General features: G+C 55.8%; 1 protein-coding gene and 1 long non-coding RNA gene across 2 annotated transcripts in view; one reads left to right on the forward strand and one right to left on the reverse strand.

The window, feature by feature from the left end:
• The window catches only part of SOX10 (SRY-box transcription factor 10), a 13825-nt gene extending 5525 nt beyond the window's left edge, over window positions 1-8300 (reverse strand). The window contains exons 1-3 of the mRNA XM_017508957.2: window positions 8082-8300; window positions 7066-7571; window positions 1403-1671 (exon numbers count right to left, since the gene is read on the reverse strand). Coding sequence (XP_017364446.1) covers window positions 1403-1671; window positions 7066-7499 — 703 coding nt within the window. The 5' untranslated portion in view covers window positions 7500-7571; window positions 8082-8300. The remainder of the gene's footprint in view (window positions 1-1402; window positions 1672-7065; window positions 7572-8081) is intronic.
• Window positions 8301-9190: 890 nt separating this feature from the next.
• The window catches only part of LOC119468268, a 21427-nt gene continuing 4776 nt past the window's right edge, over window positions 9191-25841 (forward strand). Inside the window, exons 1-2 of the long non-coding RNA XR_005196925.1 lie at window positions 9191-9274; window positions 9842-10011. This is a non-coding gene — a long non-coding RNA (uncharacterized LOC119468268). The remainder of the gene's footprint in view (window positions 9275-9841; window positions 10012-25841) is intronic.

The following is a 25841-nucleotide window of genomic DNA, read 5'->3' on the forward strand; positions in this document are numbered from 1 at the left end:
AGGCTGAGGCAGGAGAGTTGCATGAACCCGGAAGGTGGAGGTGGAAGTGAGCCAAGATCACGCCATTGCACTCCAGCCCAGGCAACAGTGTGAGACTCCGTCTCAAAAAAAAAAGGACACAGAGTTTTACTATATTGCCCATACTGGTCTCAAACTCACAGCCTCCTGGGACTGCAGGCGCATTCCACTATGCCTAGCTTTGTTTCTTCCTGTACTAACTCACTCGCTTTCATCCCTGCTCCTCTCTAGACTATGGGCCCCTGAGGCCAGGGACTGTAGGCTTCTCCGGCTAGTACCCCTGGTGTCCACTCCAGTGCTTGGCATGAAGTAGGATTCAGAGCACGTCCTCTGAAGGCAGAGCTCTGCTCACCGAGCACTTCCCATGTGGCAGACCTATGTCATTTTCTGTACATTGGGAACGTAGGCAAGGGAGCCGTGGTGCCAAGCAGAAGCCCTGGAGCCAAACTGGGGAAATTCTTGTCTGTTTTCTCATCAGTAAAATGAGAGTAACTTGCCACAGCTGAGTTCTGAGCCCTTGCAGTTTGGCTACCTCACCACATTGTTTGCAATGACTGAGTTAGTAGACATAAGGCAAGCAGCACAGCACCTGACACAGTAGGTGCTCAATTAATGTTAGCCGTTATTATCATTAATGAGAATTAAACAAGATAGCTATGTCTGGCCCATCCATGGCCTATGCTCAGCATCATATGCCGTGTCTCTTCTGTCAGAATGGGTGGTGGGATTTGGGAGGCCAAAGTGGGCAGATTGCCTGGGCTCAGGAATTGGAGACCAGCCTGGGCAATACGGTGAAACTCTACTAAAATACAAAAAATCAGCCGGACCTGGCGGCGTGCACCTGTAGTCCCAGTTACTTGGGAGGCTGAGGCAGGAGAATTGTTTGAACCTGAAAGGTGGAGGTTGCAGTGAGCCGAGATCATGCCACTGCAGTCTAGCCTGGGTGACAGAGCAAGACTCTGTCTCAAAAAAAAAAAAAAAAAAAAAATGAATAGCCATTGGGAAAGAGGCAGTGATTTCCTCTGTTTAATCATCCATTTCTCAAACCCATCCTGTCTTCTCCCTCTTTCCTCGTAACTGCCCCAGACACCTCTCACTCCATGGCCTCCATAGACTCTATAACTGGCCCTATTTGCCCAGCAGCAGTGACCCCTTGGATCAGTCCTGGCCAGAACCCTCTTGCCCAGCCACTGCCCCTCGTACCGGCGTCCCCATGGAACTCCCTCTGGGCCACTGCAGCTCTGCTGGGGCAACTGCACAACCTGGCACAGTCTCCCCAGGGTCCAGGGCTGCTGGGGGAGCGTCTGGGTCTCATGCCATCCAGCCCTCTCCTCTCTCCACTGCCTGGGCTTGCCCTACCCCCAGCTCTGTCATCAGCACTCACCTGAGGGATGCTCGGGGTTCCCGTCTGACATGGGGGAGCCCTCTCCTGGGTGCCGGTGGTCCAGGTGGGCACTCTTGTAGTGGGCCTGGATGGCAGCGGTCCCACCTTGCTCAGCCTCCCCACCAGGGCACTCTGCCTCGCCCTGGGTGGCCTTGCCATTCTTCCGCCGCCTGGGTTGGTACTTGTAGTCCGGGTGGTCCTTCTTGTGCTGCATACGGAGCCGCTCAGCCTCCTCGATGAAGGGGCGCTTGTCACTTTCATTCAACAGCCTGGGATGGGGTGGGTGGCAGAGAGGGGCCGGTGTGAGTGCCAGAGGACTCCAGGTTGGCCTCCCTCTGAGTGTCCATCTTGGAAGGCAGGAGACCCTGGGATAGGGCACCCAGAGGACAGGACCTGGGTGGCGCTCTGCCCTATGATTTATGGACTGAGAGATGTGAGGCCCAAGGGATAATAGCCTCAGAGGGCTGTGATCTCTGCCTCCAAATCTTTCACGGGCTGGAGGGTGAGCGAGGGGTCAGTCCGCTACTTCTGGTAGCCCCTGAGGAGGAGTTAGAAGTAGGAATAAAGGTTTCAAGGGGCAGATGCCAGTTCAAGGAAAGGAAACACTTTCTCATCATCAAAGCTGTCTGCAAGTGGAATTGGCTGTCTCATTAGGGGGTGAGCTCCCTGGGACTGGGGGTGGGCAAACAGAAGCAGTGTGGCTGGGGGAGAGCTCAGTCTCTGCTACTTACTAGCTGTGTGTGTGACCTTGAGCAAATTACTTCTCTGAGCCTGAGTTTCTTCACCTATAAAAGGATGATAACATCTTCTTAACCTGGGTGTGGGATTGGCCAGAATAATGGATGTGAAGTGCCTCGAACCAGGGCCTGGGAAGCAGGTTGAGCACCTTGAGAAAGAGACGTTTTTCCTTCTCTCTTTCTTTTTTTTTTTTTTGTGAGGGAGTCTCACCCTGTCACCCATGCTGGAGTGCAATGGTGCGATCTCGGCTCACTGCAACCTCTGCCTCCAGGGTTCAAGTGATTCTTGTGCCTTAGCCTCCTGAGTAGCTGGGATTACAAGCATGAGCCACCATGCCTGGCTAATTTTTGTGTTTTTAGTAGAGACGGGGTTTCACCATGTTGGCTGGTCTTGAACCCCTGACCTCAAGTGATCTGCCTGCCTCAGGCTCCTAAAGTGCTGGGATTACAGGCATGAGCCACTGTGCCCGACTCAAGAGGTGCTTTTCTATTTTTTATTTTTTTGGAGACAGTCTCACTCTGTCACCCTGGCTGGAGTGCCATGGCATGATCTCGGCTGACTGCAATCTCCACCTCCTGGGTTCAAGCGATTCTCCTGCTTCAGTCTCCCAAGTAGCTGGGACTACAGGCACATGCCACCAGGCTCGGCTGATTTTTGTATTTTTAGTAGAGATGAGGTTTCACCATGTTGGTCAGGCTGGTCTCGAACTCCTGACCTCAGATGATCCAGCAGCCTCAGCCTCCCAAAGTGCTGGGATTATAGGCATGAGCCACTGCGCCCAGCCCAGAGAGGTGCTTTTCTAACGCTGCTCGTGTGGGTGGTTGGACCAGAGGATCTAGGGGTGGCCTCTCAACTCTGGGTCCTGACTGTGTGAATTCCAGTGTGGTGGGATTGAGAGGCAGATGTGGGTCCTCTTCACCATGGGTCGGGGCGGGGGGCACTGTCTCCTGCGGGGGTCCTATATCCATGTCCAGAAGATAACAGAGGGTAGTTCTTTCTCAAAGAATTTGGGGGGAAAAATATATATGTATATGTGTGTATGTATATATATATATATATATATATGTGTGTATGTGTGTGTATATATATATATATATGTGTATATATATATATATATATATATATATATATATATATGAAAGAAGATAACAGAGGGTTGAGGAAGCTAGTCTCTCCTCAGACCCTGGGACAGTCCCCGAAGCCAACACATGGAGGGAAGAAGCCCTGAAGCCAGTGCCCTTGCCACCGACTCCAGCCTCAGGCTAGGGTTGGAGGGGGAGGTCATTCAGGGTTTGGCTGCCCCAGGGTGAGGAGGGCAGGATGCGGTACCATACAGAGGGGCCCGGAGGGAAAGTCCACAGATTCTAGGATCCCAGACCTTGGGACTGACAGTCTATGAGTCTTGGTGGGAGCAGCCCTATCTGTCAGTCCAGAGGGCCTCTCTTTCCTGCCCCACCCCTCACACCCCAGTGGGTGCCCTCTTTCCCCAGTCAGCAGAAGGCCGAGCCCTCCCTCCCCAGGCTGGGCGGGGGTGGTCATGCCAGGCACCTCCTAGCGGGCAGCAGCATTCCTCTGCGGCTTAGCCTCCCTGTCTACTCCCCCCACCCCCGCCCTGAGCCCAGCCCTAGCTCCAGCTTTCTCCGAGGGTCCCTCCAGCCGAGACTGTCAGAGTCAGTGGACACACTTAGGACGGAGATGCTGGAGCAGGGCCTTGAGAGTCAGGGAGTGGGATGCAGGTGCCCTCTCTGATGGCTGGGACCAGGGGAGGGGGTGGAGCAGGCCTTGAGAGTGTCACTGGGGAGAGCCCACAGAGGAGAGAGCTGCTCAGCCAGCAGCGGGCCCCAGCACAGAGGCTTCAGGGATAGCTGGGGACATGGGACACAGAGCTCACACTCTCACTCATCCTTCCCTTGCCCCTTGCTCAGCTAGCAGCCAGCAATCAGCAGGAAAGTGACAGGGGCCAGAAGAGAGGGGTAATTTCAACATTGGATCCCACTGCCACCTCCTCAGCTAGTTCCCAGCATTAGCCTAACCCTGACAGAAACCTAAGCCCCGGCCTGCTGCCATCCCTGACCCCAGCCCTAAACCCAGTGCCTCCTCCACCAGCTGTGCGGGACAGCTGATTCTACCTCCAGCCCAACCCCAGACCCAGCCTGCCCACCATGTAAACCCAATCTCCAGCACCAGCCCTCACTCAACATTACCAGCCCCAAACTCCCCACATTGCCCCCAGCTCTAACTCCAAACCCATCCTCATTTGTGCCTTCCCGTCAGCCCTCTTTCCCCTTGATCTCCCAGGTTTGGAATGGGGCTGGGAAGAGGTAGGCTGATCCCCCACCCAAACTGGAAACCCCAACCAGAGAGCTCCCACAGTGGGGCACCGGTTGCTCCTACATGTGTCCTGCTAGGCCAGGGGCATAAGAAGATTTTACCTGGGGAAGGGGCCTGTGGCACTGGGAACAGGAGAGGCTGGGTGACCCCCACCATGAGGGAGGGATTCTTATCTGTGTTCCCTTTTCCAGTTTCTTGGCTCTGGTTTTTTCCAGGCAGGTCAACCAACCCACAGCCATTACCCTGTGATCAGCCTCTGCTAGCCCCTCCCCAGATGGGCATCAAAGGTTAGCATGACTTCGGGGCTCACATGGCCCCTTAGGACCTGGGCTCCAGCGTGTCTGATCCCACATTCCCTTGGGGCTCTCCACACAGTTTGTATCTTTCTCTTTTTGGTTTTAAGACACCTGTTGTCCAGCTCTGCCTACCTAACGACCCCCTCTTCCTGACATCCTGGGAGTCACAGCTTAGGGAGGTTCAGGAGAAGCTCCTGGAGCAATTGGCCAGCCCAGCCCACATCCACATGTCTTTCAAGACCCCCATCCAGGGTCTAGGGAGCCACCATCTGTTGGCATTGCCTTTGATCCTTGCCATGATTCTGGCCCCTTCCTCCCTCTGGCACTGGGTTCTCAGCAAGCAGTGCGAGTTTTCCTGATTGCCACACCCCAGGCTGGCCCCTGTGCACATAACTTGAGTGATGGCCAAGAATGAGTCCTCCTGAAGGGAGTCCAAGCCCAGGTTTCTGGGCTAGGGGAATCTGGGGACAGGGACAAAGGAGGAACCAATCTCAAACCCTTGGCAATGGGAGGTAGAGGGAGAATGGGGTCCATCCTTGCTTTGACTCTCGTTGAGCTCACACTGCGGTCTTCTCATGGTCCCCAGGGCCTGCCCTGTCTGTCTCTCCTGGTTGTCTGTTTCTCACTTGCTGTTTGTTCCCTGGCACTAAAGGTACTGGCCTGGGTCAAGCCCCATCCAAATCTGAATGGACCTTGGTCGGAGGAGCTAGCTGTGACCTCTATTCTTGAGCAGAACTGGGCTGTCTGGGTCCACACAGCGGCCTGGTTGCTGAGCCCTGGGCCTGCCCTGGGTGAGCAGGGTGATAAGGGCTGAGGAAGGGCAGGGGAAGGGACACCAGGCCTTCAGCAAACACCTGGCAAGAACAGGCCAGGGGGCTGTTGAATCTTTTGATCTGTTGGAGACCCTCCTGCTCCTTCCACCACTCTAAGCCTCTAGACCCAATCTCTGCCCAGCTGTGGCCGGCAAGGGGGAGGGCAGCAGAAGGAAGGCAGGCTCCTCTGACAAAGCCCTTGCTTTCTGGGACCCAGATCTCCACAACTTCTTGTTTCCCCCCAACCTCCTGGCCACTCCTCAGAGTAAAGGTGATCCACCACTGTCTCCAGGGACAATGTCGGGGAAGTCCTCTGGACGAAGTATGGGAGTCCTGTGTTCTGGCCCTGGCTCTGCCACCAACTTCTATGTGACCTTTGTGATTGATTCCTTTGCCTTTCTGGGCCTGTCTCTTGGCCAGTCTAGTGGGAATCAGGTGACTGCTACCGGCTCACATCTCCTGGAGTCCCTGTTCTCTTTCGGAGCTGCTCTGGGACTCCTGGGGTGGGAGTGGGGGGTTGCCTTGTTCCACACATCCCCAGGAGGCCTGGCTGAACCCAAGATCTGAGTTGAGGGTGGCAGAATCGCTCCCTGGGGGGGACGTTTTTCCTAGAGGTGTGGGCTGGTCCCAGGGAACCTGGGACTCTGAGGGCCCCTGGGCAGGAAGGGGGCCAAGGTTTCCTTCTGGACAGCGTGCTCAGCTCCAGCTCTGGGGCTAGGGGGAAGAGGTTGCTCAATGTTGGGGTGGGGCGCTGGCAGGGAAGATGGCGCCGAACTGGGAGAGGGAGGAAAGGAAAGAGATCAGCTTGGTGGCTCTGGGACAGGGCAGGAGGAGGCGGCCCCTTTCTGTGTGTCCTCTCCCTAGGAGGATGAAGAAGCCCCAATTCACAGGAGGGTGGGGTCAGAAAGTCCCAGGGAAGACCCTTAGGATAGGATGAGGTCCTGCAGCAGCAGGAACATGTTTCCCCCAAAGTTCTTCATCCCTCACTCTTCCAAAGACCCTCATCTGAATTCCTTGTTTGCTTTGGACTTCCCCCGAGTTCTCCATCTGACTGCCTCAGTTTCCCTGCATCTCCAGCCAAGCCTTTGGTTCCTTCCAAGCGTTTCCCTCGAATCCTCCTGACCACAGCAGCTGGTGGCATGAGTGTGCGTGTCTGTGGGCAGGGCGTTAGTGAAGGTCTCCCTCCCTCCCTAGGAAGCCCCAGGCCCCACGGTCTGCCACCCGCAGAATTCCAACCACGAGGGGGCGCCTTCCTGCCCGCTGCCCTGAGGGGAGACCCGGCCTAGGCCTCTGGAGTTCCGAGTTCCAGGGTCCTTGTGGTGGAAGGGCGGGCGCGGCCCCCACACCTGGTCTCCAGCCCCATCCAAGGAGGACTGCCAGGCAATCCCGCTCTGGGGTGCAGGATTGCTCTGGGGTGCTAGCCGCCTCGGCTTCCCTGAATCCACCCGAAGCTAGAGGGCCGAGCCCGGGGCGGTCGGGTGCTCACCTCCAGAGCTTGCCCAGCGTCTTGCTGAGCTCGGCATTGTGCAGGTGCGGGTACTGGTCCGCGAGCTTCCTGCGTGCCGCCTGCGCCCACACCATGAAGGCGTTCATGGGCCGTTTGACGTGCGGCTTGCTCTTGCTGGCGCCATTGACGCGCACGGGCATGGGCACCAGCGTCCAGTCGTAGCCGCTAAGCACCTGGCTGACGGCCTCGCGGATGCACACGGGGAACTTGTCATCGTCCGCCTCGCCGTCCTGCTGCTCCTTCTTGACCTTGCCCAGCTCGCCGGGCCCTGGGCTGGCTCGCAGGCCCGATCCGCCGCCGCCGCCGCCGCCGTCGGGCCCTAGCGAGGGCGCGCTCCCCGGGGACAGGCAGCGGGGCTCCTCGGAGCCCACGGGGCTCAGCTCCACCTCGGATAGGTCCTGCTCCTCCGCCATGTCGCCCCCGGCCGCCTCCGCCGCCTCCCCCGGGCCCGCCGCCGGGGTCCTCGCGAAGAGTCCAACGCCCACCTGGATGGAAGGAGGGCGCGATGGAGCGGCAGCGCGCGCAGCCCCGAGGGCGGCCCGGGACGGGACGCAGGCACAGCCCCGAGGTGGCGGCCCGGGACGGGACGCAGGCACAGCCCCGAGGTGGCGGCCCTTCCTGCTCCAGCTAAACCCACTCTAGCCCCTGGGGCCCACGCACATGCCAGACTCTAGGTGGGTGCGTCCCGCCTCTGCGTCTTCCCACCACCAGGTCCCAACGGTCTCTTGGTGTGGGTGACTTTTTTTTTTTTTAACCTCCTTTTTTGGTGGAGGTTTGTTGATGATAAGGAAGAAAAAAACGGAACCTTTATTTTGCCCTAATCCCGGCCCCTGGAATTTCCCACCTTTTCTCTCACCTTTCCTTCTTCCCTCAGCCTGCCCCAACGGGGTTTAGAGGAGAGCCAGGTAGGGGGCAAGGGCGAGGTGTCGCCGCTCTCCACCCCACAGCAGGGTCCCAGGCCTGAGCGGGCCAGGGACAGCAGGCTGCGCACTCACCTCCTCGGACCTCTCCTCCAGTCTGGGGCTCGTCCTTAGGAAGTGGAAAACCGTGTCCCAAGGTGTGCGGTCCAGCTCGGGGCTGGGGGGTGACGCTGGTGCGCTGGGAGGGAGGGGCGGGGGGCCCTGAGCCTCAGGCCACGGCCTTGTTGGGACGGAGCCTGAATCCTTACCACCAACCACCCTGGCCGGACAGCCCGAGACTGACTGAGCGACTGAGCCGCTGCAGAGGGCTGGGGAAGGAAGGAGGGGGAGAGGGGGGAGGGGGAGAGGAGGGAGGGAAGGGCAGAAGGTGGAGCCTCCAGGCTTTCCTTCATCCCCAACACTCAGGGCTCCTCCACCCGGAGCCCAGGCCCCCCCACCTAACTCTGCCCTGCTGCCCAGGCCCATCTCGCTGGGGCTTAGCTTAGGCTTAGTCCGGGAGGCGGAGGGGTGGTTAGGCCAGGGAAGGAAGAGATGAAGGTGGGAGGGTCAGAACCTGTTGCTTGGAGGAAAATTTGGGCCTTCAGGACGCCCAACGTCTGCCTCTGGCAGGATGGGCACTTGGCAGGGGACTAGGGAGAGACATGAAGGTGTTGAGCGTTCTGTGGGCCCGTGAGGGAGGCTGGCCCGAGCTGCTTCATCTTCAAAATCCTGTTGAGTGCCTACTGCATGCTGGGCACCACTGCCCAGCTCCCCACCCTGCCTCCCACCTTTTCCCAGGCTGCCCTTTCTGCCACATCCTGCACAGTGGAAGAGACTTCTCAGGGCTCCCCCTGAGACAATCAGAGCCCCAGCTTGAGCCCTGGCCCCTTCTCTGCAGACACCCAGCGCACACATGGGCTGGTCTGGTTCAAGGGGCTGAGGGGTTCCCAGGAGGGCCAAGGTGGGACAGGGTGGGGGCCCTCTCTCAGTAGGTCTTAGAGGCATTCTGAGTTCCTGCTTCCTGGGACCCAACTCCCTCCACGCGGGGATCACCCTGTGGGAGAGGGTGAGGGAGTCCTAGTTCTGGTTGTCATGAAGTCCTCTACTCCACCACCCCAAGAAGGGCTAGGGCCTTGCCCTGCGTCTTCCCTCCTCTGCCCACCTCTCCCTCCCTCCCCTATTCTTTCCTGCCCATCATCCCAGGACACCTCCTGTCTCCTAGGCCTCTCCTCCAAAGGCCTCTCCTTCCTCTTAACTGAGGGCAGCCCCGCCCAGGTGTTGAGGCCGAGGTGGGGTGCATGTGGGGTATGCAGTGGAGCTGGGGCCACATTGGCGACCATGTGTGGTTCTGAGCCCCTCAGCAGCTGGGCAAGACCCCAGGCCCACCTCAAGGGGTCCTGTCTGGAGTGGGCTGGAAGGGGTCTGGGGAGGCAAGGCCTCATGCTTGGGAAAGGCCAAAGGGGTGTGGGGGGTGGGTAATGGGATACAATGAGGTAGTCACACGAGGCAGAGGCATGTTGGGGGTGGGGGGAGCGGACACTGGAACACACACACACACACACACACATGCTCACACACACAACCAGCCAGACAATCGGGCCAGTGTGTCTGGGGCCTCGGAGCCCAGTGAATTAGGAGTTTGATAAGGGTTTTCTCTTTCTCTCGCTTGCTGGCCTTGGACAATCTCCCCCCAGTTTTCCTCGACGCCACCCCCGGCGCTGCCAACCCTCCTCCCCCCGCCTCTCTTCTCTTCCCTGTGCCCAGACTCTTGTTCGGGGCCTTGAAACAGTGAGCTGTCTTTGTTCGAAATACAGGTGAACGGCAATCATGTGATTAACACACACACACATAAAAAGCTTTTTAACAGCGCCCGCTCGGCCTCAGAACTGCCCGGAGAGGAGCCGCCCTGGATGGACAGAGGGACGAGGACGAGCATCTAGCCAGTCGTGCCCGGCTGCCCTGCAGTCGCCTCCAACACCCGCTGCTGCCCGCCCGCTGCCTGCCTGCCTGGCATCTCTCTCTCCCGGTGGGTCCCCACTCATCCTTCCACCCCTCAGTTCCTCCTCTTTGAGGAAAGGACCTCCCTGCCCTCTGCTGTGTCTGTGACTGGCCTGAGGCCCCCTGGGGCAGGAGGGGTGGTTGAGGGAAAGAACCTAGAGTTAGGAGGTAGAATGTGGGGTCCCACAGCTGCCCCCTCTCTAACTCCCTGTCTCCTCCTTTGCCCTCCTTGGCCCAGCTGTGCCAGGATGGGGGTGGGGGTAGCAGTGGGCACGCTCTGTCTGCAGGAAGCCACGCTAGACAGAAGGGGCCACTCCCTCTCTCTCTCCCTTGTCCCCGCACAGACACTGCCTTCCTCTCAGGGCTGTGCTGGGCTTTCTGCTGAGCAGTGCTGGGTGAGGCAGGTGGGCCTGCAGAGGGGTAGGAAGGGCTGTCAGATGACCAGGGCTGTGTGTGTGGTTGGGTCCCTGCTGCGAACACATCCCTGCCCACCATGATGGCAACTGGGTTCCCCTCCATCCCTTCCTAGGCCCTAGGAACCCAGTTTTCTCCAGCAGGGGAGGGTGAAGGACCCACATTCATCCCTGAAGAGCAGGGAGCTTAGAGAGGGGAGGGATCCCGGCTGAAGACACCTGGGCCTCTGCCCCAGCAGGACAACGGGAGGGCCAGCGTTGCCTTCTCCTCCTTTCCCTGCTGGGGCTGGTAGGGGTCCCTTTACCCCTCATTCCTGACCCTTCCTCAGGGATGCTTGTAACCTCCTTACCCCACCCCCCATCACCCCTCTGTCCTGAAATGAGGGTTTGTCACTGTCCATGGCAAGATGTGGTGTCTGGTGGGCTCTGTGGCCTGTCCTCTGTCTGGGTGTTTATTTCGAAGCAGAGAGGCGCCTGGTCTGAGCAGAATGGTGGAAATCCAGGCTTCCTTCCATGGCCCAAGGAGGCCTTTCTGGAGCAACAGAGTTTTCCTGGGACTCGGCCTGGCTTTTGTTAAGGCTGGTCCCAGATTTACTCAGAAAATGGGTCCTGGAGAGGAGGAGAGGAAAGGAATATCTGTCAGTCAAACGTGAAGCCCACTGATGACACTGCCTGGCAGAGCTGCCTCCGCTCAGCAGTGACCCTTCATCCCCCGGCTCCCGAGTCCTCTTCCTGAGGACTGCAGCTGGCCCTGCTTTCCACCTGTGTTCCCCACCCTGGGTTCCTGGTCCCTCACCTGTCACATGGAGCGAAGGTCACCCTCCCTCCCTGCCTTCCCTGCAGGATACACTGAAATGAAGCTCAGGAAATCTGCTGCCTGCAGAGCCAGGGGTGATAGAGGAGTGAGGGATGGTCTGGTCAAGTTCAGGCTCTGCCCCAGCCTCAGTTTCCCCACACAGGCATGAAACTGTCTTCCTGACTCTCAGAGGACAGGGCTGAGATAGGATGAGGGAACACAGGGAAAGTATTTCGCACCTCTGAGTGCTGTGCGGATGCGACCGGGCGGGGGGTGGAGGTCCTGGCCATCCTCTCTCTAATTCCATCTGGCCTGTGCGCCCTCCTACCTCCAGTTGCCCTTTCCCAGGGGCCTGGCTTGCGGAGACAGGGTTTGGTCTAGGGCAGTGCTTCTCAAATGGGAAGGCGCATGGTGATTCTTCAGATTAGGGTGGGGCCTGAGGTTCTGCATTTCCAACCAGTTGCTTAGGACTGGCTCTAATTCTTGCTGAATTTAGAATCACTTGTGGAGTTAAAAACAAACAAACAAACAAAAAAACATGCTGGGCCAGGCATGGTGACTCATGCCTGTAATCCCAGCACTTTGGGAGGCCGAGGTGGGCAGATCCCCTGAGGTCAGGAGTTTGAGACCAGCCTGGCCAACATGGTGAAACCCCATCTCTACTAAAAATACAAAAATTAGTTGGGCATGATGGTGCATACCTGTAATCCCAGCTACATGGGAGGCTGAGGCAGGAGAATCACTTGAATTCGAAAGACGGAGGCTGCAGTGAGCCAAGATCGAGTCACTGTAATGCAGCCTGGGTGACAGAGTGAGACTCTGTCTCAAAAAAAAACAAAAAGCGAAACCAACGACAACAACAACAAATCATACTGAAGCACAGATCCCACCCCAGACCGGTTGATTCTGAATTTCTGAGGTTGAGGGGCAGGCATGAAGTTTCCTGGGAGGTCTTCACAGGAGTCTCTGGATCCCTTAGGCTGTGAATGACCCCCTTCCAGAGGCATCGCCAGGGATGAGGAGGGTTCTTGGGTACTGGACCCACCAGCCGGGCAGGTTGTATTGGGGTATCCAGGGAGCTTTGGGGTGTGGCAGTGGAGGGCTGACAGGCACAGTTAGTGGTCAAGAGCAGTGTAGGGACAGAGACAGAAGCCACCCTGCAGGTCTTAAGCTGAGTCTGGATGAGTGTCCTGGGGGTGCTTTGGGGGCTCCCCTGAGCATTTTCTAGGCCACCTCCCCCTTTGGATAAGGCTGTGCTATCCTTAATCTGGGATGTAGTGGAAAGTGACTCGAGGTTAAGAAATCCCGCCTCTAGTACCCAAGGGGCCTTAGGCAAATCATGCTGTGAACCTCTCGGGACTCAGCTTTTGCATATGTACAATGTTGATAATCTTATGCAACCGAGATATCCCCAAGTGATGAGAGAATTAAATAAGAATACACACACACACACACACACACACACACGCACGCCTACATAGTATAGTGACTACTTAACACATGTGAATCAGAGGAAATCATTTCGCTCTTGGGCCGGCACTGGGAGGTGTGGAGGGGCCTCACCTCAAGTCAAGTGCACAAGTATTTATTGAGCAGCCACCTCGGCCTCCCCATTAGGAGTTTATAATTAGTTTATAATTTGCCTTTTGAATCCTAATGTCAGATCGGGGTGGCATGCCTGCTTGGGATGACAAGCTCCTCTGTCATGGGTGGGCCTCCTCTGCCATGCCCCTTCACAGCGAAGGCGACACTCCAGGGCCTCCCCAGGTCCTGGCTCAGCTTGGAGGGCTCCTGTCATTGGACTTTATCCTCCCCACAACCCTCTGAGTAGGTGCTGTTCTCATTTTCAGAAGGAAACTGAGGCACAAAGCTATTCAGCGACAGGCCTGAGCTCGCCCAGCTAATGATGGTAGGGTGTGGACTGGGACTTGTGGTTGGTCCCAGCCCAGCCTCTGACCACTCTGCTCTACTACCCCTAGGCCCCAAGTGCAGCTGCAGGTGGGGCTGCCTCTGCCTCCTCTCCTCACCCAGGCCTTTGGGCCTGCCCCGCCTTCCCCTGGAGCACCGTCCCCCCACTGCCTGCTGGCAGTCTAGGCACTGCTGCAGCCCTACCGAGAGCTCCTCTCTCGGGACACACCTTGGGCACCTTGGTTGGAATTCTTTTCACTGTGACTTTCCCTCAGAGAAGGAGACACCTTTGGATGTGCTTTGCCTCCTTACTACACAGCCTGGGGGACAGGCCAGTCTCCACTTCCAATTGGGAGCCCCTGAGGGCAGGGCCATGCTCAACCTTGGCTCACTTCCCTGAGCTGAGTTGCTATCAGAGTTCCAAAGAGGAGAAGACCAGGGAGGCTGGAGTGGGCAGGAGTGGCTTCCTGGAGGCTGAGGGCCTGAGCTCTGGGGGAGGAGGATGGCATTCCAGGGCCTGTCCCAACAGGGCATCTTGCCCCTCCCTGTTTCTCCTGCAAGCTGAGGGTCTCGGACCCAGGCCAGGAAGGCAGCTCCCGGGGGCCGGAATCTTCCTTCACTCTCAACTCCACCCTCTCTGGAAACCAGGAAGTTGGGGCCAGTGCCCAGCACTGCCTCTGGCAGCCCAGCCTCGGCCCTCTTCTGAGAAGCCTTCAGAGAAGTTGACTGCCCATTCCTGCCATCTGTACCCAGCTGCTGGAAAGCCCTTCCTGGCGTCTGCCCTGAGCCTCTCCAGCTGCTGGGAACTTCTGTGAATGTCTTCTGTGAAGGGCACGGGGCCAGGAGTTGGGGCTGGGAGGTGATAGAGACCAGACCTTGGCTTTGAGGAGCTGAGGGTTTGATGGGAGAGACCTACATAGAAACCCAGAACGTGGCACAGCCGAACAGGCAGCTGGAGCTGGGCCTCTGGACCCCAAGGGCTGGGGTCAAGACTCAGTGGCTGTGGAGGCTCTGTGTTGCCTTGGGAACCTTCTTCCCTCTCCAGGCCTCAGTTTCCCCATCTGTAAGATGAGTGGCAGGCTAGCTGATCTCTGAGAGTGTTTCCATGTTTGATAACCCATGAATTATATTTCAAAACAAGAGGCCCATGCCCGATCCAGTGTTTGCAAGGCGATGCCTCAGACCCTTGGTGTTCCTCAGGGAATATCTTGAAAGGTGTTTGGGAAACACTGCTTTCTGCTTCCTTTAGAGATGCAAGGGCGGGACATGGTAGTTCATACCTGTAATCCCAGTACTTTGGGAGGCCCAGGTGGGAGGATTGCTTGAGCCCAGGAGTTCGAGACCAGCCTGGACAACAGAGTGAGCCCCCCATCTCCACTATTATTATTATTTTTTGAGACTGAGTCTCACTCTGTTGTGCAGGCTGGAGTGCAGTGGTGCGATCTTGGTTCACTGCAACCTCCACTTCCAGGGCTCAAGCAATTCTCCTGCCTCAGCCTCCCGAGAAGTTGGGACTACAGGTGCACGCCACCATGCCGGGCTAATTTTTTGTATTTTTAGTAGAGACAGGGTTTCACCATGTTTTCCAGGCAGGTCTTAAACTCCTGACCTCAGGTGATTCGCCTGCCTCGGCCTCCCAAAGTGCTGGGATTACAGGTGTGAGCCACCATGCCTGGCCACTATTATTAAAAAAAAAAAAGTGTTTAAATAAAAGAGATGCATTGCCTCTAAGCATGCTAACAGTTCTAAATTCTGCAGTTAAGAAATGCTCTTTGTTTACAATATTTAATATGAATCTTCAATTCATTATTCTATTATTTTTACTGCTTACTAACATCTTGTAGAGTTTTTGATGGAAACCAGCTTCACCCTGTTCTGGAAAGGATATAGTTACCTAGGGTGGACATGGAGGCACCATGGCCCCTGAGTGAGGTGTGCATGTTCCTTACTTTGGGGTCACCCTGCCTTGGTTTCTAACTCCGTTCAGACCTGTTTGACATTTACCAGGTGACTACTTAGTGCCAGCCTGGGAAAGGGATGCGGCTGAATAGAATATGTTACCGTCCCCCAGTTCCCTGTGTTCCTAGGCCTTCGGAATTCTCATTTTCCTGCATTGTCCCTGCTGGGGTGTGTACTTGAGGGCTGGGTCCTTCCCACCTCCTCTGTGATGCCTGTTACATAGAAGCGATGTCAGTGGATGAGGGCTTGCAGGCAGGAGGATGTGCGCAGGCAGCATGAGGGACAGAATGAGCAGGCCCCCCTGAGTCAGACACTCCAGGTTTTTGTTGTTGTTTTTTGAGATGGAGTCTTGCTCTGTCGCCCAGGCTGTAGTGCAGTGGTGTGATCTTGGCTCACTGCAACCTCTGCCTCCAGGGTTCAAGTGATTCTCCTGCCTCAGCCTTTCAAGTAGCTGGGACTATGGGCCTGCACCACCACACCTGGCTAGTTTTTTGTATTTTTAGTAGAGATGGGGTTTCACCATGTTAACCAGGATGGTCTCGATCTCCTGACCTTGTGATTTGCCCACCTCGGCTTCCCAAAGTGCTGGGATTACAGGCTTGAGCCACCTTGCCCGGCCAACGCTCCAGGCTTACAAAAACACTTTTAGAGATGGGATCTCGAACTCGGGCTCAAGCGATCCTTCCATCTCAGCCTCTGGAGTAGCTGGGATTACAGGTGTGTGCCACCATGCCTGGCTTTAGCTCCAGGTTTGAATCCTGACACCTCCATTTATTGGCTGTATGTCCTTGGCAAATGAATTAAGGTCTCTGAGTCTCCGTTTCCCTCCAGGTTGTGGTGAGGATTAAAGCAGATAACATATGTAAACACTTAAGACAGGGTCTGGCGCAGGACAGGACCCAGTAAATGGTGGCTATTGTTACCAGCGGCTTGGGGATCTGCTGCCAAGGTGGCTGTTGGTTGACCTTGGGTTTTAGAGTAGTCATTGCTTTTTTTTTTTTTTTTTTTTTTTTTTTTTTTGTTGTTTTTTTTTTTTTTTTTTTTTTTTTTTTTTTAAGACAGAGTCTCACTCTTTCTCTCTGTTGCCTGGGCTTGCATGCAGTGGTGTGATTTTGGCTCAATGCAACCTTCGCCTTCCAGGTTTAAGCAATTCTCTGCTTCAGCCTCCCGAGTAGCTGGAATTACAAGTGCATACCACCACGCTTTGCTAATTTTTATATTTTTAGTAGAGATGGATGGGGTTTTACCATGTTGGCCAGGCTGGTCTCAAACTCCTGACCTCAGGTGATCTGCCTACCTCAGCCTCCCAAAGTACTGGGATTACATGCATAAGCCACTGCACCCAGCCCCTCTGGCTAATTTTTGTATTAGTTATTCCTTCTTATCCCATGAAAGTGCTGCTATCGGATGTTCCCAGTCACCATGGAGGCTGCAGAGCCAGGGCTGATGGCCACCCATGGAACCAGAGCAGAAGGGGAAGCCAGTGACGAAGCTCACAGGACTGTTTAGTCCTGGAAGTGGACATCTGCTGTGACATTTTGTCCCCAGGGTTCCTGAGGACCTATCCTAGGCAAGAACCTGTTTTCTGTGGGGTAAATAAAGAGGGGTGAGTGTGCTCTTTGTCTTTAAGCAGCCTGTTCATTCATACATGTCTAGACACTAGGCAACATGGTGCAGACATGTGTGAGGATTCAGAGAGTGGTAAAGGTGCAGGGAAGGAAGAAAGGGGCAGAGGGGACCTTTATGAGATGGGTCCATTGGTTGCCCCTGGAGCGGACAAGAGCTGTCTTGAAATATGGTCTTAGCAGGGTGGGCTGCACGTGGCAGATGAGACCTTTGTCCTTTCACCATTGGCAGGCAGCTGGCAGCTTGGGGGAAGGGTCTTGTCAAGGCTCCCCAGCTTAGGTGACAATGGGACTGAGTCTTCCCATTCCAGATTCCTTGTCATTTTCCTCTGTGATCCAGGCCATTGCCCCTGCCCAGGGCTGGGCAGGAAGGGAACTCAACCTACCCATCTTTCTGCTCTCACCCGGTTTACTGCTGTCCCCTAAAGGTAAACATGGGGTGATCCAGTCGGAATTTAGTGTTTGTCTGAGCTTGAAGGATCCTCCTCCCCGACATAAGATTTCCTTATTCTTCACTGATGTCACTTGTTAAACGAGAGCTGAGTAATGATGAGCTGAGCTTGAGAGCCAGAGAGACTAGGGTTCAAGCCCGGCCCTCGCCTTACTCATGGGCGGGATTGGGACGAGTTAAGTAACCTTCCCGTGCCTCAATCTCCTGTCTGTAAGTGAGAATCCCAATCCCTGCAGTGTCGCAAGGATACAAAGAAGTAAGGAATGGCAAGTGCTCAGCCTGGCATTGACAAAACAAGACCTAGCAGTTGCCTCTTTCAGTCATTTCAACTGCCGCTTAATGCCCCCATTTTCCAGGTGGGATGGCTCACGTCTTGGGTATAATCAAACCCAGGAAACCCTCTTCCCTTTCTAGGGTGCAGAGTTGAGCTTGTGGAGATCACGACAGGGGACCCAGGCACAGCCCTGGGGTGTGTTCCCATGTCAGGGGCTTTGGTTCACACAGAAAGTGTGATATCTGCGAGGCTGCCAGGCTGAGGGCCTCGCACATCCCCACCCCAGCTCGCCTTCAGCTGTGTGTGCTTCACTGTGCACAGGTGTTTTGTGTTGTTCCTGAGACAGGGTCTCTGTGGCCCAGGATGGAGTGTCGTGACACCATCACGGCTCACTGCAGCTTTGACTTCACAGGCTTAATGGATCCCCCATCTCAGCCTTCCAAGTAGCTGGGACTGCAGGTGCCAGTCACCACGCCTGGCTAATTTTTGTATCTTTTTGCAGAGACAGGGTTTCACCAAGTTGCCCAGGCTGGTCTCATCGAACTCCTGAGCTCAAGCGATCCTCCTGCCTTGGCCTCTCAAAGTGCTGGGATTCAGGCGTGCGCCACCTGCACAGGTGTTTTATATTTGCCTCGCCTCTTTACCAGGTGGACTGAGAAATCAGAGAGTGCATGTCTCGTTTGGGGCTTAGAACCCTGAGTTGAAGTCTCAGTGACTCTGCTTTGGCAGGTGCAGTGGGAGGTGCTGCTCCCGACTCTGCCAAGGTCCCAGCTCCTGCTGTGTGATCTTGGGGAAGGAAGCCAGCCACCCTTTGGCATATTCTCCATCAATGCATTGAGGGAGTTGGCCTCTGACATCAATCACATTTGCTATCAGGGGCTTCAGGGCTCTACTGGGACATGCCCACATTTGCTTTTGTTTCCCACCTTTTGTTCCCCAAGTGCTGGGGTTCGGACATGTGAGCGCACACAGCAGATGCTTAATAAGTGCTTGCTGAACCTCAGTGATCAGAGATAGCTCGGCAGGCCTGTCTCTTGGGTCTGTCATCCCTTTAGCGTTGTGGGGCAGTCCCCTCACATCCCCCGCGCAGCCTCCTCCTGGGGATCACCCAAAGCTCATGTCTACAGAGACACCTCTCCCAACCCTCCAGCACCAGTGGTTTCTCTGACAGCACCCTGGGCTTTCCCTTTATAGCACTCATTGCAATTTATGATGACATATTTATTGGCAGATTAGTTGTTCATTGTCTTCCCCATAAGGATGTCTGCTTCATGAGTAAGTCCTTAGTGATCAACTGAGTGCCTGAACGAATGAAGGAATGAATGAATGAATGGCGAGGATAGAACGGGGGGTAAGAAGCCGGGAGAGGCCGGGCACAGTGACTCACTCCTGTAATCCCAGCACTTTATGAGGCCGAGGCTGGTGGATCGCTTGAGCCCAGGAGTTGGAGATCAGCCTGGGCAACCCCATCTCTACCTTGTTATCTTGGCAAAACCCCATCTCTACTAAAAACTTTTTAAAAAATTAGCTTGGTGTGGTGGTGTGTGCCTGTAGTCCCAGATACTCGGGAGGCTGAGTGGGAGAATCCCCTGAGCCTGGGAAGTGGAGGCTGCAGTAAGTCTTGATCGTGTCACTGAACTCTATCCTGGGCAACAGGAGTGGGACCCTGTCTCAAAAAAAAAAAAAAAAAAAAAAAGAACAAGGAGGAGGCTGAGGGTTAGATGAGGCTGTCCAGGCATCTCACTGGTGGAGGCGGTTGTGACTCCTAGTCCAGTGCTCTTCCTTCTTCTGGAGCAGGGACACCCTGGGGGACCAGGCTAGGTTTAATGGGCATCCAAGTCCCTGAGGATCTAAGGAAGAGGAGGAGGGGATGGGGATTGGAGCCAGCTCCATCCCTTCCCCCAGCAGGCAGGAAGGACAGGGCAGCTCTGTCAGCTTCAGACACCACTGCCCCGGGGGACCCAGCCCTGAGCCCAGGGAGGCAGGGAAGGGGGGGACAGGAAGCACCCAGGTCTTTCCCTCCTCCCTTTTGCCTCACCCTCCGCCCCCATCTCTGGCGAGAGCGAGAGCACTCGCTCGCAGCCCCAGGCCTTGGCACTAGGGGGACAAGGGCGGGGCAGTGGAGAACAGAAATCCCGCTCTGGGCAAATCCCTTCCTCTGCCTCATTTGCTTTCTGGCTTCAAATTGGGGACTGCCCTGGCAGCCCTTTGAGAGCTGGGCTGGGGCCTTGAGGTGGGAGGGATGGAGTGAAAGGGAAGAGGGCACTGCCCACTTACACCCTTCCTGTGAGTCCAGCCCTGTGCAGACCTAGCTGCAGTGTCGCCCTGGGCGGGACCTGGGAGGAAGAATTGCTGTGTGACCTCAGGTGGGGCAAAGCCCCTCTCTGGCCACTGTCATTCTCCTCATCTGCCAACGTGGTCCAAACCTGGGCCCAAAGAACACAAGCCCTCTAGGGAGTTTTAAAAGAGTGATTCCTGATTCCCAGGCCCCCTGCTGAGTGGTAGATTTGGTTGGACATCTGTATTTTTAAATCTCCACTGCGATTGTGATGCACCTGGGGGAGGCACTACTGCCATAGATGGTCTGACGACCCTCCCCAGCCTTGAAACTCCCACCCCTAGGGCAGGCCACCCCAACCCTGTGTCCCGTTTGGGAAGGCAAGGGCCACAGTGGCTGGCCGCAACCTCTGGGGTGTCAGCTGGGACACAGTAGGTGTGAAGGCCATGGGGAACAGGGTGTGGCCCGGGGAGGGTGTGCACTGTGTGGACCTGCTGCCGGGAACAATGCAGAGGGGCCTGGGAGGGCCCTGAGCTTCCATCCTCTCCTGGTCCTCCTTCCTCTTCCCCCTCCTCTGAAGGCCTCTTCGCCTGACCTTTCTCCAGTCTTTTCCACTTCAGTCTCCGCCTTGTTTCTTTCTCCGTCCATTGCTCCCTCCTTCTCCTCCTTCTGTTCCCCACCTCTCTCAGGGAAGCTTCTTAATGTTCACCCCACACCCCCACAGTTGGTTGCTCCTGCCTCTCGGGGTCCTTCCCTCCCTTCTGCCCTGGCTCGCTGTCTCTCTCCAGCCCTGTCTCTGTCTTTCCCTGTTTTCCTCTCTCTGATGTGTTCTCTCTCGCTCTCTCTACCTCCCTCCATGAATTTCTCTGTCTCTGCCCTGTGCCACCCCTCATCTGCCCTGCCTCTGTAAATGTGGGGAGGACCCTGGGAAAATGGCAGAGATGGGGAGAGCTGGCAAGTTAGAGAAACCAAGGCTTGTGCAAACGGTGGCAACCCGCAGCCCTCCCCACCTGGCTCCAGCCCACCTTCCCCAGGCCACCCGGCTGTGTCCCCTGCACGCCCTGGGTCACCCTGCCCCTCCCTGGGTCACCCTGCCCCTCCCTGGTGCCTGTGCTCAGCTCATCTCCCTCTTCCTATTTCTAGCTTCCCTGCCCCCTTCTCTGGCCGTCCCAGGGACCTCACCTCCTGTGAGCCCATAGCTCCCTGTCTGTCGAGGGGGACAGGCAGGAGGTGAGGATGTTTCTGAACCTCTCTGGGACACGACCCTCACTGAGTCGGGGACTGCAGGGTTTGTCTTGTCTCCTGGGGCAAGAGCCAGGGTTGCCCAGATTGACAGAAGAGCAGGTGTTTGTGTGCCCTTCCAGCGAGAGCTTTCCAGCGCTCAGGGAGCCAGGGCGGCTTGCAGAATTGGGGAAGAGGCAGGGAGAGGGTGGGTAGTGGGAGTGGAGGGGCACGCTCTCCCCCTCCTGGGGCCTCAGTTTCTCCTCGGGCCTCAGTTTCTCCTCACAAGCTCTTCCCTCTTTCTCATTGTTTGAGTTGGCCTTTCCCAACCTCTGGTGTGATTGGGGGTGGGGTAGGGGCAGGGAATGAGGGGATGCTGGGCTTTTACTCAACAGAGCAATTTCTCCTGTGATCAAAAGAGGCCACAGCCACCTCATCTCTCCTCAGAGACCTGCCCTGACAGGTGGTGTCCTGCCTCCAGTCTGTGTTAACCCCCTCAAGGCCAGAGCCGGGCGGAGGGCCTGAGCCTCCCACCTGCCCCTAGAAGGGGCCTCCCTGGGGTCAGAGGCATGAGGCTGGCCCTGGGCAGGCTGTGAACCCTGGCCCTCGAACTTAGATCCGGACAGGCCTTCTGGCCTCCAGGGCCTGGTGAGAACCTCAGGTAAAGAGTTGCTGTCAGGCTCCCTGGGCAGGTTGGGGTGGTCCTGTGGTCCCACCCTGGGGAATTTGTTCCAGGGGCTCTGGGCTGGAAGGAGCCCCTGTCCTTCCAGACGCCCTCTCTGCACCGTTCCCGCTGCTGGCCCCGTAGCTCTGGGTATGGGATTCGCAGAGGAGCGGCCCAGGAGAAGGTTAAGTCAGGGACTCTTGGGATGTCTTTGGCCACGGCCATTCCTCCGGGAGAAGAGAACAAGAGGCCCATTCTGTGTGTGGGAATTAATAGCAAAGAGTCATCTGGGGTGTCACTCAAGCGCTGATCGACTCCCAGAGGAATGTGAGAGGGAGAGAGGGAGAGGAGAGGTGCGGTGGGGGCTGAGACGGAGATGTCAAAGGCAGGGCATAGGGTCTGGCTGGTACAGGAGCCTGCCCTGGTAGGTGGGCCTGTGGAACCAAGATGGGTCCTGCTTTTCACCACAGATGTGCCCCCGCCCTACACAGGATGAAGACCCCCTCCTGCCATTCCCTCACCCAGGGCCTCCCCCTTCTGTCTCTCCTCATTCCCAGATGGCCGTACCCTCCACCCCGAGGTAGGCCTGTTGGGCAGCTGGCCTGAGTTCCTGGGCTCTCCCAGTCTGTCCCATCTTTGCTGAGAGGTCTGGGTGCTCCTCGTGGGAACTGCCCTGTGGATGGTGCTGTGGAGTGCCAGCCTGGGGTCCTGAGTTGTATCCTCTGTCCCAGGATCCAGGAGCCCTGATGGCTTGGCTCCAGGCCCAGCTCAGACACATTCCTACTGGGTGGCTGCAGACACCTTCGGCTGCCTGCTTGTGGGAACGCTGGAGCTTGTCAGCCATCACGGGGGCTCAGCCTTCCTCATCTGCTCAGCCCCTGTGGCAGCCTAAGCCTGGCCTGTGGGTGAGGACCAGCAGGCCTCTGGACATCTCAATGTCATAGCCTAAGCAAGGCCTTGGCAAGGCTCCAGGAGGCCTAGGAGGGTGTGGCACCCACCTGCTCCAGCTGTGGGGCTAAGTCAGAATCCTCCCAGGTCATCTGCCCCAGGGTGAGGTGCCCTGACGCCCCTTCCCCTCCGCAGGGCCTTGGCCCGGCCACCAAGCAGAAATGAGACTCTGCGGGATGCAGAGGCAGTGGGGTGTGGAGGATGAAGGCTTTGGGGCAGTCAGAGCAGGGCGCCCCACCCCCTGGCCCTGTGACCTGGGCAGAGCGCCTTAGTCTCTTTGAGCCCCGGGGTTTCCTCTTGAAAATGGGTCATATCATACATGGCAGGTTCAGAGGTGAGGGAAGGTAACAGATGTCACGTGCCTGACACAATAGCCAACCGCTGCATGTTGTCGTTATTTTTATTGTGATGATTATTGTTACTGGAGGGCTGGGCGGCCTCCACTGCCCTTGGGCTGGAAGGCACACCGTGCACACCATTCGACTGCCTGCGTCTGCACCTGGCAGCCTGTGCCCGCTGGGCGTATCTCAGGGATCCCAGTGCGGTTCCTCCTCAGCTGCGGTTTTGGCGAGGGTGCGTTTCCTGGCCCCCAGACCTCCTGTGTGCCAGCATCATTTCCATATCTGGTGACTCATCCTGCTGGTCCTGCCGGAACTTGACGCCTCCCCTGACAACATGGTGCAGGCACAGTGTGTGCAGCCACGGGCCTCGGTTCCTCCCCTGGGAGTCGGCCACCTGCCTCCCCACGGTAGACTCTGGCATACTGAAGCCTGAAGGGAGCTTAGTGGTTGTCCAGCCGGACCCTCTTATTGTACCGTCAGGGAGCTGAGGTCTAGAAAAGAGCGGGCCTTTCTGGGGCACTGTGGAGTAAACAGAGCTGGCTGGCCCTTCTGCATTGGGCCTGGAGTCTGGACTCCTGGGTTCTTGCCCAGACTTGGATGCTAGGGGCCAAATGGGCTGGGAAAATTCCTTACTCATAGCTGGGGTGTGGAGAGGACATGTGAAGAAAGAAGGTGGAGCTTTTTGCAAATTAACATGCTTTATAAATATGGGACTTTATCAGGAGGGTAGCTTTGGGCCCTTCGAGATGGTGCTGACCCTGTGTTCTTTTACATCTGTGAAGGGTTTTAGGGAGGCTCCACCCAAAGGAATAAGCCAATACCATTGAGAACAGGGCAGCCCAGGGGATCCCTGCCTGGCTTTGGATGTGTCGGGTGTTTGAAGTAACATTCTAGAACATGCTGAAAATGAAAGCAGCTTCCTTTGGGAACATATGGAAACCACGGCACTCAATGAAGACCCACCAACTCTGCTGCGGGCTCCGTCCCTGCCCTTGGAGCTCATATCCTGGTGACCTCGGCATTTATTGTTTTTACTCCGGTTCTCAGCACAGCACTCGGCACATGTAGGAACTCAGGAAGCGTTTATGGGACGGAATGGGGTGATGACGTTGAGGCAAGATGAAGGGTATGAACAGAGGTGACCTCTGCATCTTGTCTAGAAGCAGAGGGGAGGCAAAAGAGCAAGGGAGGAGTGATGGCTGACGTGGGTACAGCGCCGCTGAGAGAAGGGCTTGAGAGGGGTTAGAGAAGGGCTGGAGTCAGTCCCAAGAGCCCTTCTTTGCCCCGTGCCCTCTTACTTGCAAGCTAGTTCCCCTCTCCGAGCCTCAGTTTCCTAATCCATAAAGCAGGGATAATAGGATTTATTCATGAGTTGCTGCACAGCTCAAGAAGATAAAACATGGGCTGTGGCAGGCTCTCGATCGCACCTGCTGGGCGCTCAGTGTGTCGTGGACAGAGATCTTTATAGACAGAAGTTACAGGAGTATCTTGTAGAGATACAGTTGACAGATGCAGAAATAATGTGAGTTGCCTTGTATTAGATTCAGAGAGATGAAAGATTTTTTTTTTCCATCAGAGATTTGCCCTCACTGGAATGGAAAGATAGATTTTTAGGGGAATTTATGAATTTATTCATTGCGGGGACACAAAGAGTGATCAGGGCTGGGATGGATATAGTGAACCCTTGACACTGGAGGCCCCAGGACTATAGCGTTGTTTTTTGTTTGTTTGTTTGTTTGTTTTTATGGAGTCTCACTCTATTGCCCAGGCTGGAGTGCTATGGTGCAATCTCAGCTCACTGCAGCCTCTACCTCCCAGGTTCAAGCAATTCTCCTGCCACAGCCTCCTGAGTAGCTGGGATTACAGGCACCTGCCACCATACCCGGCTAATTTTTGTATTTTTAATAGAGACAGGGTTTTGCCACATTGGCCAGGCTGGTCTCAAATTCTTGACCTCAGGTGCTCCACCCGCCTCAGCCTCTCAAAGGGCTAGGATTACACTGAACCCAGCCTTTTTAAAAAATTTATTTTTCCCCCCAAACTTGGACAAAGCATATTATCTATAGACTTTTTATTGACCCACAAAAATGCTTGAGAACGAAAGAAGAAAACTCCAGGTCCAAACTATCCAAAAATAGCAAAATAGAAATTCAAAATTTTAAATGAAAAATAAAAATGATCTTTTAAAACTTGTTTATAGCCAACCAGTTCTATGTAGCATGTGATGTGGGTACATTTCTTATTTATTTATTTTTTTTGAGATGGAGTCTTGCTCAGTCCAGCCTGTTACCCAGGCCTTGGCTCACCACAACCTCTGCCTCCCGGGTTCAAGTGATTCTTCTGCCTCGGCTTCCTGAGTAGCTGGGATTACAGGTGCATGCTACCATGCCTGGATAATTTTTGTATTTTTAGTAGAGACAGGGTTTCACCATGTTGGTCAGGCTGGTCTTGAACTCCTAACCTCATGATCTACCCGCCTTGGCCTCCCAAAGTGCTGGGATTACAGGTGTGAGCCACTATACCGGGCCAGATATGGGTACATTTCAACATGCCTCATGTAGTATGGGGTCAGTGGGACCCACAAGAGTCTTATAAAGTGTCCAAGGCACCAGGGGCTGGGGTTGCTCAGCAAGGGCAGCTGTGTCTGGGGCCAACTGAGGAGCGCTTCCCGGTGGAGGTCATGTTTGGGTCCAACCTTCTAGGGAGGGAAGGGATTGAATAGAGGGAAAAATGGCCTGTTGGTGACTTTTGAGTCTTGAGGTAGTGGGAGATGCATGAGCAAAGGCTCAGAGAAAGAAAAGCGCATGGATAATTAGGGAGAAAGGCGAGACACTTGGCATGCAAGATATTTTGGAATTAGGATGTGGAGAACAGGGGAGGGGTTAGGGTGACTCTAGAAGGTTTAGTGGAGGCTTATGGACCAGGCTTGGACTTTATCCTAAAGACAGTCAGGAACCATGGAGGTTTTTTTTTTTTCTTG

This window comes from Cebus imitator, unplaced genomic scaffold, assembly GCF_001604975.1.
Source record: "Cebus imitator isolate Cc_AM_T3 unplaced genomic scaffold, Cebus_imitator-1.0 Scaffold404, whole genome shotgun sequence".
In the NCBI taxonomy this organism is placed as follows: domain Eukaryota; kingdom Metazoa; phylum Chordata; class Mammalia; order Primates; family Cebidae; genus Cebus; species Cebus imitator.